Raw genomic sequence first — 12,757 nt, forward strand, 5'->3', positions numbered from 1 at the left:
TGAATTAAGAATGATCCCATTTATCAGAAAAAAAAACCTACTTGATTTAAGTTCCAGCAACTCCCAATGTTTACTAATTAAACCAAGAATAGGATTCAAATTTACCTTGGAGTATCTAAGAGGTGGTAATTAGCAGAACCTTGAAAATAAAAATAGGCTTTCCATCGCCTGAGGTCACCCTGTCCCCCGCTTTCTGAGAGCCAGCATTCTGTAGCACCACCTACACCACCCCCGCCCCAGCTCAGGATTACCCAGAATTCCTAGGTTTGCACAGCTCATCTGGCACCTTCCGGTGAGGGCTCGGCCTGCAGCGTTTTCACCGGAAGCACTGCCGTTGTGTAGAGCCCAGCCCAGGCCGCGGTGCACCCTACTGCTGACGCCACCCCCCTGTGTCTGAGAGACTTGGAGATTTGGGGTACAAGAGAGGTAATGGAACCCAGAATGTTAGCACAGAAAGCTTCAGGGCCCAGAACATGGATTTGCCATTCTTGCTTACTAACAGGTTCTCCATATTCTCAGCCTCTTTGTCTGACTTCTTCCTGATGTTCAGTTTCTTCTAAGAGGTCTGGCGGCTGGCCCAGGTCCTGCAGTCAAAACTCTTCACCGAACAGTTCCATGTTCTTAGCCTCACCCTCATGCACCTATGGCCCCTTTCTCAAGCTACATACTCCGTGCCTTTTGAGTGATGTAGTCATTTACCAAGAGGATGAATTGCTTTACCCTGCTAGAGAGCAGAGCACCCTATTTTAGTTGCTGTATTTTCTCTTAGCATTTGAGAGCTCCCTCATGCTGATCCTTTCTTATCAGCCTGCATTCATACAACTTTATGGTCATGAGATAAGATAATACACAACCTCTTTAGTGTTCACAAGGCTGAAATTTTGGAACCTGCTAATTATGCTTTAGTCCTGCCAGCAAGCAAGCACTTACGAACGTCCGCTTGCTCTGGTTGGTTCCCGTAGAGAAGCACTGAACATTTTGTTAGATTTTATCCGGTTTTGTTTTGTTTTGTTTTTTGTTTATGGTAGGTCCACGTAAGCTAATCCATATGAAACATGAATCTTTTCCACTGCAATAAAGTTATTTGAAAATGTCTAGATTTGATAGCTATTTAATTACTTTTGCAATTTTTTTTTACATAGTTTTGTGTGAGAATAGAAAAGAATCCTGGCCTTGGATTTAGTATCAGTGGTGGAATTAGTGGACAAGGAAATCCGTTCAAACCTTCTGACAAGGTAAGAAATGAGTTTTTTGTTAATAATTTTAAGTTTTAAAAGAGAGTGTCCTTGTGGAGATATGAAAGGTTAAAAAAACTCCATATCGCAATAAATAAATAAGAGGAAATAATTTTCTGTTTGTACAGTACTTGAATGAACTAGTTAACTATGAAGCCAATTAAAAACTTTGTCAGTGTGGGGAAGAAAAATCTACTAAGGTGCCTGACAGGTACTAAGAAGAAACAATACAAGCATTCTTTTTGAAAGGAAAGGGAATGTTCTGGCATTTTTTAGTGGTCTGTTTCTTTCTTTTATGCTTGAATATGTTGTTAATAAAAGCAATTGCTACCCAGTTGTTTTCAAAGGCTTACCTGTAAATCATTTATTTATGATTTAGAGAACTTTCTTCACAGTTACAAATAATTACTTAGTGATGAAATGCCAGCCTGACACCGGATTGTCAGCTTATTAGGCTGGGAAGGAATTTCAGCGATAGGCCTGCCGAGCTGTGAAAGCTGCGAAGGCTTTTGTGGAAAGCTGGAGGTAGCAGCAGCAGAAGAGCCGGGCATTCCTCCCACACTGGCCCGGGCTTGTCACACAGGACGAGGGTGCGTCCAGCTCTCACCTCAGCCGCTGCCTGCACGGCCACCACGTGGCTCTGCTCAGGGCAGCCTGTGGGGGTCCCAGTGGGAAGCATCTACTTTTAAAAACAAAATAAAAATTGTACCCTGATCTATATAACCTGTCCTGCTACCAACACGGTTTGTCTTGGATTTAAATCTATTAGAAATTATAATATAATGATTTAAATGATCTACTTTTTAACCTCATCAAATTTAACTGACAGATTAAATGACATCCTAAAACTTGGAGATGATTAAGGAAACTGGAAGTTCTATCTGAATGAAACCTACATGGAGTTCATCTTAGCTTTGAGTCACAATGTGGTCCAAACTCTTTTAACTCATCACTCTCCTTAAAGTTACCTACAGATCCAATTTTAATTATGAAACCTCATTCTGGAAAAATAAACATGGAGATTTCTAAAGCTAGAAATAAACATACGAATCCAAAGTTTCCCTAAACTTCCCTCCATTCATTTCGAATACTTTTCCTGCTCTTGTTCCTCTCCTTGTCAAGGACAGAAGAGGTTGGGCCAAAAGGAGGACTGTTACATACATTGTTCACACTATCAGAAGCATTAGAAAAGAGAAGATTGGAGAAGAATCTCCAGGGACCGTGGGTGGCCATTGTTTAGAAACAGAGACGGGGGCATGGGGCAGCCCTACATTCTGACTGTGTACCTAGGAGGAGGCCACTTAGGAACAGCTGTAGCTTCTGAGCCTCCATTTTTGAACTGATGTTTAGGATAACCATTGATAGGGCAGCATTAAAATGTTCAGTGTGGGATTTGAACCCAGGACCTTCCCACTGAACTATATCCTCAACCCTTTATATTCTTAGTCCATTTTTGAGACAGATCTCACTAAATTCTTAAGTTGCTGTCTTCATTGCTCTTCCCTAGTCGCTGGCACAAAATACCCAACACCCAGAATTAAGGAAGGAAAGGTTTATTTAGCTCGCAGTTAGTGGAGGTTTCAGTCCATGCTCAGCTGGCTCCAAGGCAGAGTGGCGCAAGGAAGAGGGCAGCCATTCATGGTGGCAGAAGACAGCAAAGAGCTGCAGCTACTGGCCTGCCTCTCTCCCCTCCTTATGTTGTAATGCACATTATCTGCCCCGGAGTGAGTGTAGCACTTATACCAGTAATCCCAGCATGAATTAATCACAAACTCTAGAAGCTGCCCCATGATGGCATGAGGCTTTGGGGGGACACCTAGACACAAATTATAACAGTTGCTCTTGCGGGGGCTCAAATTTGTCATCTTCCTACCTCAGCCACACTGGGAGAACCGGTGTGCACCACCGTGCCTGGCCAGTGATATTTTTTTAAAACCTCCAATCATTTTTGCTTTATTCATCTTGATCCCTCTTTTTTCTGTCTGGTTTTATATACCCTCCATAAATTTTCAGTGAAAAGCTAATAAACTGATCATTCTTAAGGTACTTGAAATTCAGAATGTATATTTTTTTCTTCCTTTTTTCATTGGCATATAAATCTTTTCACTGTGTTTTTGGAAGATACAGGATAATATTTTTATACATTGCTAAATAGTCAAGAGGTCAGGATATTGCTGCATTTATGTTTTTTAACTTTTATTAGTGCATGTCTGCAATTCCCAATCACATTCATAGTGGGGAGTTGGCACACACACACACACACACACACACACACACATAACACATCTTAATTCCATTGTCCCAGTTCTCTTCCCTTTCCTCCATCATTTCTTGGTCCTTATCCCCTGTGCAAAGATCTGTCTCCCTGTTTCCTGTGAGCTATGTTTTCTTTATTTTTCTCTTTAAATCATTATACTTCAGGTTTCTTATGTAAGAGAAAACCTGTGATATTTAAGGTTGCGTGTCTCCTGCAGAGAACTAAATCTGAGACATTCAAGTCATTGCCTGTAATTCTTCCATTGTAATGAAGATGAACAATTTCTAACTATTACTTTAATTTCTCATTTGTAACATTTGGATGAGTCTAGTGAAACTGAACTATGTCTGATCTTATAATTTGCTCTTTTGGTTAAATGCAGCAGGCATCGAGCTTGAATTGAATAATATGTCCATTGAAAATTTCCCCTCAAAAGCACTTTTCTTCAGCTGATTACACTCTAAAGCACTTCACAATGCTAAAAGTGAATCTCTATTATTGTAAAATTGATGAGGGTCACCAGAACTTCCACATCTACAAAAGAATCCCAGTACTGCTCAATTTAATGCCCATGTTTGTGGCATGCCAAGCATGTGGTAGACACTTGGGGATGGTATCCAGGGCACCTGAAGACCTCAGCCGGGCCAGTTTACTCCAGAATTTAATCAGCTCACAAAGAAAGGAATGAATCTCTTAGAAATCCCATTACATTTCTTTCATCCTGGGGCTGCATTCTTATACTTGTTACATAAACTATAGAGTGAGAACCAGCGCCTATACCCAAAACACCACACTGTAAGAAAATGAAAATTAGCTAAAATTCTCCTCTTCCCAGTATTAAAAACAGATTCTATTTTTCATGACTTGGCTAACTTACAGCTCAAGGTGTGCAGGACCAAATTAAACAGATGTTTAAATTCAATGGTTCCTACCTGAGTCTGAAATAAAGCTCCACAAAAAGCCAAGTCATGCAAAAGTTAAGCTACAGTGCAAACCATACCCTCTTCCACTTACCAAGCCCTGGATTAGCACGCTTCTCAGAAACACACTCGGTCATGGCACTTAACGATCTTCAGTGCTCGAATATTTTGCCACCCAAAACTTTAAGCATCCAAGCACATCCGGGGATCTTGGAGGCCCGGAGGGCTTCCTACATAAACTTTTTTGCTCTCTTCATTACCTGGGATGGAAACCTCTGCTTCGGCTGGATGCCAGGCTGTTGACAGCTAGACAGTGCATGCCTGAGGCTGGCATCTAAAAGGCTGAGTAGCGGTGCTGCAGAAAGGAGCCACATTGCTCGGCCTAGAAAAGGGCTAAGCTCTGGGACGGAGCACAATTAATGCAGAAAAGCACTGCGACTACCAAAAGCTAACTGTGGCTTCAGAGAAGAGTCAGGATTAAGCCCAAAATGACAATTTATATTACTCAAGGAATATTTGAAATAGCATCTGGCAGCAAATTTAATTCCTCTCCAGAGCCCAAGAGTCCTCAGCCTTGGGTGAAAAGAACACAGGACAATGAGCCCGAGAGGTAACACCGTCAGCACCACGTGCAGTGGTTGCGACAACCAACTCCCTCCGCATGGAGCTCCTATTCTGAAGCTCATCACCAAATGTGAACTGCTTGTACCTACTTGGAAAGAGAAGCAGCACAATGCTGTCTAGAAATGGCCCTGTCTGGTGTTTGCCTCGGCCCTCTCAGCATCGTGGATCAAAGCCAGGATCTCCTTTATCTCGGTAGAGAAACATCGCTGCCAGGGTAGCAAGACGCCACTGAGAAAGACTTTGCTCCAATAAATCTGATATTAAAGCAATAAAATAATAGCCTCTTCTATTATCTGCAGTATTCTGGTCACTGTGTTAGGTTCTTCAGATGCATAAACTTATGTCATCTTCACAGTAGCTTCTGTTAGTTGAGCAGTCTGATTATTCCCCAGAGGGGTTAATTAACTCGCCCAAGGTCATTTCGCTGATCTGTGGCAAACACAAGATTTGAAACCAAATTAATCTGACTCCAAATCCTTCTCTTTTAATAAGCACTATTGTACGTGCCTCTATCCACAAATGCCCCTTCGTGGAAGAGCCACATGACAAATTTATGCCCTGTAGAGTTGAGACGAATATGATCTTCTAATATTGAAAGTATTGCAGGCCCTCCAGTGAGTCCTAGTCTACATATTTACTTCTAAAAGCCCTTGGAAGTCAGCATGCGTCCTTTCTGAGCCAGGACAGTTAGAAGCACACTGCACAGAGTAGACTGCTAAGCAGTTGTATTACTTGTGGGCTCAGCTAGCATCGCAGGAGTGATTCTGCCAGCGGAATGGGCCGCAATACCTTTTGTACTTAACTGCTTATAATAATTATTGCTTCAAAATTCAAGGAACGTACCAATATCATTTGCTCGGGATTTTGTTTAAAAGAAAAGAACTCCAGGTTAATAGCTGGCTGACACCACGCAGTTGCAGTATTTCAGAAAGCAGCTCAAGATGCTGTGAGTGAAAGAAGTTTTGATGATGCGTTCAGAGCTCATCATTTGCAGGCTAATATCTTTCCTTGCACCATCTGAGGAAAGGAGGACCAAGTACCTAGATTTTAAAGGCAATAAAGAAGACTCATAGCCCTTTCCCCCGTATGCTGCAAGTGTGTTACCTCTCAAATTCCCATAAATAGCTATCTAGTCATAGGATCACTTTGAAAATTGTTATTATGGGTCCGTCCTACCCTCAAAGGACCTGAGAGTGGAAAATGTGCAAACTGGGGCCTCCTAATTCCTTATTCTCCAAAGCATATCATAAATACCTAAGCTCGGCAGGTGCCAGAGAGCTCACCCATATCTCTGCTGGATTGGGAAACCTGAATGTCACTTTAGAACTGAGAGAAGACATAGTGTGTTCCTTTTCAAATGCTTTTTTTTTTTTTTTTTTTTTTTTGTATTTTTTTAGGGAAAGGTATACAGGGTGTCCAGGGCCTCACTACTAGATCAGACTCGTAGTGATCTGCCTGTTTACAGCCTCCCAAGAGCTGGGATTATAGGCGCGTGCCCCACACTCAGTCTCAATTGCCATCTCAGTGCGCCCAGGGACAGGGCTGGCACAGCAGGCCCAGGGATCAAACCCCCGGCCCCTGCACCTGCTTGTAGGCGCTTTAATCTGCTGAGCTATTTGGTCAGCCCTTCGAGTATTTTAATTTGCCTATGGCACAGGCAAAATTGCAAATCACAGAGCAAATGTTGGAAATATAGAGAATACATACTCGTCAACATACTTGAAACCAATATGCTATAATTTCATAATTGTTATAACTTATTTACATTATGTTTACATTATAGCCTCAGGATCCCCAAAGGATCTGCAATAAGATTTAAAGTGCTCATTTCACCTTTCACCTTGAGAAAAAACAGAACATTTTTCCTTTGTGCAGACAAATAAATGTTTTGCACCAAATGTATTGCACCAAATAAATGTTTTTATGTGATTAGCATTTTTTTAAAGATGGCAAGAAATACAGAATCAAAGCATTTGTTTGATACCTTTACCCAAGGATGCCAGTGCACAGTGCATACAGGGAAGTTCCAAGTTCAAAACTGCCCAAGAATAATTCTTCTTGGTTTTGCTTAGTTTCATGACATTGGGTGGTGCATGTATGAAAGTTTACAAAAGAAATGCTTTTGACTTAGAACAAAAGTACATACTACATGTCAATTTCCTGCCAGGAACTTTTTATAAAAAACAAGAGTAGCAAATACAGTTGTCTAGAACTCACTACATATGATTTCTGTTTATTATATAGATATTTAATGATACGTAGAACATTTCTTTCACTTTATCCAAATACTAGACAAGTATGGCTTATGTTCTGTATTTCTCAATTTATATTGTAGTTAAAATAGCTTACATGTGCTATGTTTAATGATACATCAAGTAATAAAATAATGCAATATAATTTGGAAAATCTATTAATTATGTGGGAATAATATTTGTGAGTAGGGAATAGATATTGTTTATGGACTATACTTTGGACTAAATTCAGTAAGGGGTGGAAAGACATCTTATTTCATATATAAACTTGAGTTTCAAAAATAAATTTTATGCATAAATTATTTTATAGAACAACGGATTACTTCAGCTGCATCTCCGCCACATTATAATTATAATATATAATGTATAAATTACATTATAATTTGAGGTTAAGGATCCCACTTCATCATTTGAGGGCACTAGAAGTGAAATAGAGTTTTTTAAAACACAAAAATGGGGGCCGGGGAGATGGCTCAGTGGAATAAGCGCTTCCCTAGCAAGTGCAAGGGTCTGAGTTCAATCCCCGGTTCCACAAAAAAAAAAAATCTGCCTTTAAAACACAAAAATGTGCTTTGCCTATTCGTTATCCCAGTGTGGACAGAGAAAATCCAGATAAATTCAGAGACACTGATAGAAATGTAGGTTTTCAATCTCTTATTATTAGATATATAGTCAGATATATAGTCAACAATCTCCTATCAATAGGGTTCCTACAGGTATGGCCACTTACATAAAGCTTTAAAAAAAAAATGGCATAGGGATGGCCAAATATCTCAGTGGATTACAGTGCCTGCAAGCAGGCAAAGGCCCAGGGGTTTGATCCCTGGGCCTGCTGTGCCAGCCCCACTCCTGGGGCATGCTGAGATGGCAGTTGAGACTGGCTGTGGTGGCTCTTGGGAGGCTGTAAACAGGCAGATCACTATGAGTCTGATCAGTAATGAGACCCTGAACACCTTGTAGACCCTTCCATAAAAGATAAAAAATTAAAAATGGCATAGTAATATGCTTTATCCAGTTGGAAACTGTTGATGTCTAGACATTATAATATAAAAAGGAATGTTGGGGAGGTAGTTTAGAGTTAGAGCACTTACCTGGCATGTGTGAGCCCTGAAGTTTGATCCTCCGAAGTACAAACAAAGAAAACAAAGAAAAAGAGGGGCCGGGGAGATGGCTCAGTGGAATAAGTGCTTCCCTGGCAAGCGCAAGGGTCAGAGTTCAATCCCCGGTTCTGCCAAAAAAGAAAAAAAAGAAAGAAAGAAAAAGAAAGAAAGAAAGAAAGAAAGAAAGAAAGAAAGAAAGAAAGAAAGAAAGAAAGAAAAAAAGAAAGAAAGAAAGAAAGAAAGAAGAAAAAGAAAGGAAAGGAGACATTAATTTCTATCTATGAAAGCAAATGATCAGATTTCATTAAATGCATGCTTGGTTGTTGAGGGAACTGTCCCTGAGACATACATATAAAAAATAAAGTGATTAAAAGGAACTATTTTAAATATGAATATTGAGTATGACATATGAATTCAACAGTATTCCTAGGAAGTCATTAGATTTGAGAGTGGTATGATTTTGTGATACTGTGTAATAACTGTTAAAATACTTTCAATCAATTTAAAGCTAAGCGGACAGCCAGCTGTGCTAGTTGCGAGAGCTGTGTGCTCTGTGTGTTCCTTCATCACATCAGTGATGTACCCTGAAATAAAATAAGCAAAAGAGAAAATGGATGGGAAAGAATTTAAGGATTCTGTTTGCAGGTTTGTTTCTGTTCATTGGAAAATATCACACACTTCCAATCAAAATATGAAAGCCCTGAAGTTAGTTCATAAATAATGTCTTCTGTAATTACTAAGAAAACTGAAGAAAAAAAAAAAAAAAAACCAGTCCGCCAATGACAGTTAATAACCGAAAGTCAATTAGATCATTGGGCAGTGGATGAAATTTGCCAACATTCTGCAAACTAAGTTACTGAACGCTTTAGGTGGTATTTCAAGGGCTTCCAAGTATTTCTGCTTTCTTGTTTGAAAAGTTAGAAACAACTAGAAGTCCTGAAAATATTATGAACGCAAATTAGTAGAACCAAAATGAAACAAAGAAGTGACTAGCGATACCAACCTGACCTCTGCCAACAGAAATCCTCCTGAACATTTTTAGACACACACATAAAATAGCAGTATCATCCACCTTCTTCCATGCAACTCCCAGAGCTGTTTTATGCTAGAGATGGATAGAGTATCTTATCTCTTGATCCTGCTTCCAAAGAATTATTAGTAAGCAAAATAAATAATCAATGTCATCATCGAGCAAGAAGATCCTGTAGCACTTTCATTGTTACAGTTTATGTTGAGTGTTTTCCTAGATCAAAAGTCTGGTGAAAAGATTTTTGTGCAAATGATTTATTTCAGAATCATTCCCAGGCAAATGTGTAAAGAAGTGAGTGAAGCAGGAAAAAAAAAAAAAAAAAAAAACCTCAGTAACTAATGGTGCCCACAGAATGGTCTCACCTGAAACCCAATAGCCAAAGCTGTTCTCTTGTCCCAGCACCGTCTGGTCCATTGCTGAGAAGAGGGTGAAACTTTCCAAGCATCTTGCACAAAGGAGGTTCTCAGCCCAAAGTAATTGTGTATATGTCTGAGCAGCCTGCAGTTCCTGATCAAAGAACCTAGAGAACCCACCAATTGTGTCCACTACCACATTATAAAAATGAGATCCTCTCATCTTTCCATTTGAAAGGACTTTAGTGCCCAAGGTTCTGAAATGTTCCCATCTGTGAGAATCACTGTACTTCCAACTACAGCATCTGAGAAGGTTCCTATCTCTGGTACTTAAGGATGGGCTCTGAAATTGGCTATGTCAGAGTTTCTCTTTTTCATGTAGTGAGAATTGGTTTGGTTCCCCACTCCTGGTACCAAATTCTTAGTTACTCTTCTCTCATTGCTGGGACAGAGACCTGACATTCAACGTGAGAGAAGGAAAGGTTTATTTAGCTCAGTTACTGGAGGTTTCAAGACACTGCCCCCACTCTACAGGGTCTGAAGGAGAGGCTGGGGTACTGCTATGTCCAGGATGACCCTCTCTTTATCTCCGAGGGAATCTGCTGGCTTGAGGGGTGGGGCTTGGAACATATGCTGCCAGTTGAAGTTTGTGCTTCTCTGGCCCTGTCCCTCAAGCAACTCACTGCTCCTTGAGTCAGGTCTGTCCCATGACTTATATGAGGCTGTGGGGGGACAGCTAGACACAAACCATAACAGATGGGCTCTGAAATTGGCCACGTCAGAGTTTCTCTATTTTTGTGCAGTGAGAATCATTTAAACATGCCTTTACATGCCTGAGATTTTTCTTATTAAATGATTTTTCTTTAAAACAAAACAAAATTGCTGTCTTTGACAAATCAAGCTCTAGTCCTTCTAAAAGAAAGTGGTCACTAATTGAACCAAATTAGTGTTCTTTAGACCAATTTGCAAAGCTAATATTGATCAGAAGGAGCATGCACAATGCTGGCGTAAATGATCTAAGGGAAAGGAAAGCAATCAAATAACAATGGATAACTGTGAAGATCAGAAGAATCTGTGAGAAGTAAAAAAGGAAATCTAGTGACACTGCTTATCACCTTTATGGGGTGGGTTTTCTTATTCCAGTAGATGAAGAATACACGAAAATTTTAAAGATGTTTTCCTATGTCCTGTAAATGCAACGTCAAACTCTCCTGAGATCCATCAGATGAGATGGAAGAAAGACACAAATAGATGAGAGTAGATCTCTAGGAAAGAGTACTACCAAGCTAACAAGAAGTGCTGACCTGTGCTGGAAAGTTAACACCAGTGGGTCTCAGTGTAGAGTGGGTTATTTTTTAATTTACATGTAATTGTTATAAATTATACTTATAAATTTCATACACATATAAATTTTAAAAATAAATCTAGAATTAAGCAGTAATTACAGTTACACTCATTATACACCTAGTGTAGTAATACATAGCCTTAATCACTAATTCTGTTTTCCTAGAGTAGAAGTCTGCCTCCTATATTTAAACCCTGACGTATTAAAACTCAATCACTGTGCCAAAATCATATTCCTGTAGGGGGCTACCATGTAACCCCCAAGAATATTTTGAGTAGGAAATATGCAGCCATTTTAATGTTGGACTAAACATTGAAGTGATTAAAGAAAAATCATGTTTTCATTTTTGTCTCTTTGTTCATTGATGTGTATTGCCTCTCTGCACTGAGAGAGGAAAAATGATATTTTCCCTTTATTCCTACTGGTCAAGGAATGCTCCTTCCTGGTGTCAGATGACTAATTTTGTAGAGTACATAGACTTGAGAAACTGGTTCCTCCTTTTCTACAAGAAAGACCCAGCAGATGTGGTGGCACATGCCTGTAATCCCAGCACTCAGGAGGCTGAAGCAGGAGCATCCCAGAGAGTTTGAGGCCAGCCTAAACGTGCATGGTGTGACCCTGTCTCAAAAGACCTGTGATGGCTTTGTCTGAATTGCACACACAAGTGATGGCTACTTTAGTTCTCTGAATGTGAAAGGGACACAGAAGATCAAGGACCCTGGCAGAGTGGATGCACTCACTACCTGTGAGGAAACCGTCCTTCCTCAGTACACTCAGCCATACAGAGGATAAAGCAGAGACATTTTTACCTAAATGGGTACACCTTGAGGACACACTCTTAAGTGGGATAAATTAGATACACATGTTTAAACATCACATCGTTTGTTTGGTGTGAGAAACCAAAAACTTAAATAAGGACCAAAATGTGTAATAGATATGGGGAAAAGGAAAAAAAATGTCCTAGTAAGAAGGAGAAGAAGCAAAGGGGAGGAGGAAAGGAAGGAAGGGAAAAGGAAAAGAAGGAAAAAATGGAAAGAAAGGTTTTGTACAGCAGGAGGGAAGGGTTGGGGAGACAGCTCAGCAGCATAAGTGCCTGCCTGGCAAATGCAAGGTCCTGAGTTCAATCCCGGTTACTGCCCAAAAAAGAAAAAAAAAAAACCCATAAAAATTAATTTTAAAAAAAGAAGGGAAAACAGGAGCTCCATTGTAGCATTTCCTCTTCCTGTCCCTTTACCCTAACAAATAAATTCAGATTAAATGTTTAGAAAGAAGAAAGAAAGAAAGAAAGAAAGAAAGAAAGAAAGAAAGAAAGAAAGAGAAAGAAGAGAAAGAAAAAAAGAAAGAGAAAGAATAAAAGAAAGAAAAAGAAAGAAAGAGAAAGAAAGAAGAGAAAGAAAAAAAAGAAAGAGAAAGAATAAAAGAAAGAAAGAGAAAGAAGAGAAAGAAAAAGAGAAACTGTTCTCCTCCAAATACATTCTCAGTCTCAGGTGTGTGAACTACACTGTCCTTTTCTTTTTAACCTATGTTTTTAATATGTAAGTGAAAATATTGTTGGGGGCCAGAGAGATGGCTCAGTAGAATAAGCGCTTCCCTGGCAAGTGCAAGGGCCTAAATTCAATCCCCAGTTCCGCAAAAAAAAAA

The 12,757-nt window shown here is 39.8% G+C and overlaps 1 protein-coding gene across 1 annotated transcript in view; it reads left to right on the forward strand.

The window, feature by feature from the left end:
- Positions 1-12,757, forward strand: part of Lrrc7 (leucine rich repeat containing 7) — a 369,797-nt gene that overhangs the window by 308,261 nt on the left and 48,779 nt on the right. The window contains 1 exon segment of the mRNA XM_023718276.1: positions 1,143-1,235. Coding sequence (XP_023574044.1) covers positions 1,143-1,235 — 93 coding nt within the window.

Source organism: Octodon degus, unplaced genomic scaffold (genome assembly GCF_000260255.1).
Source record: "Octodon degus isolate 3935 unplaced genomic scaffold, OctDeg1.0 scaffold00057, whole genome shotgun sequence".
NCBI lineage: Eukaryota > Metazoa > Chordata > Mammalia > Rodentia > Octodontidae > Octodon > Octodon degus.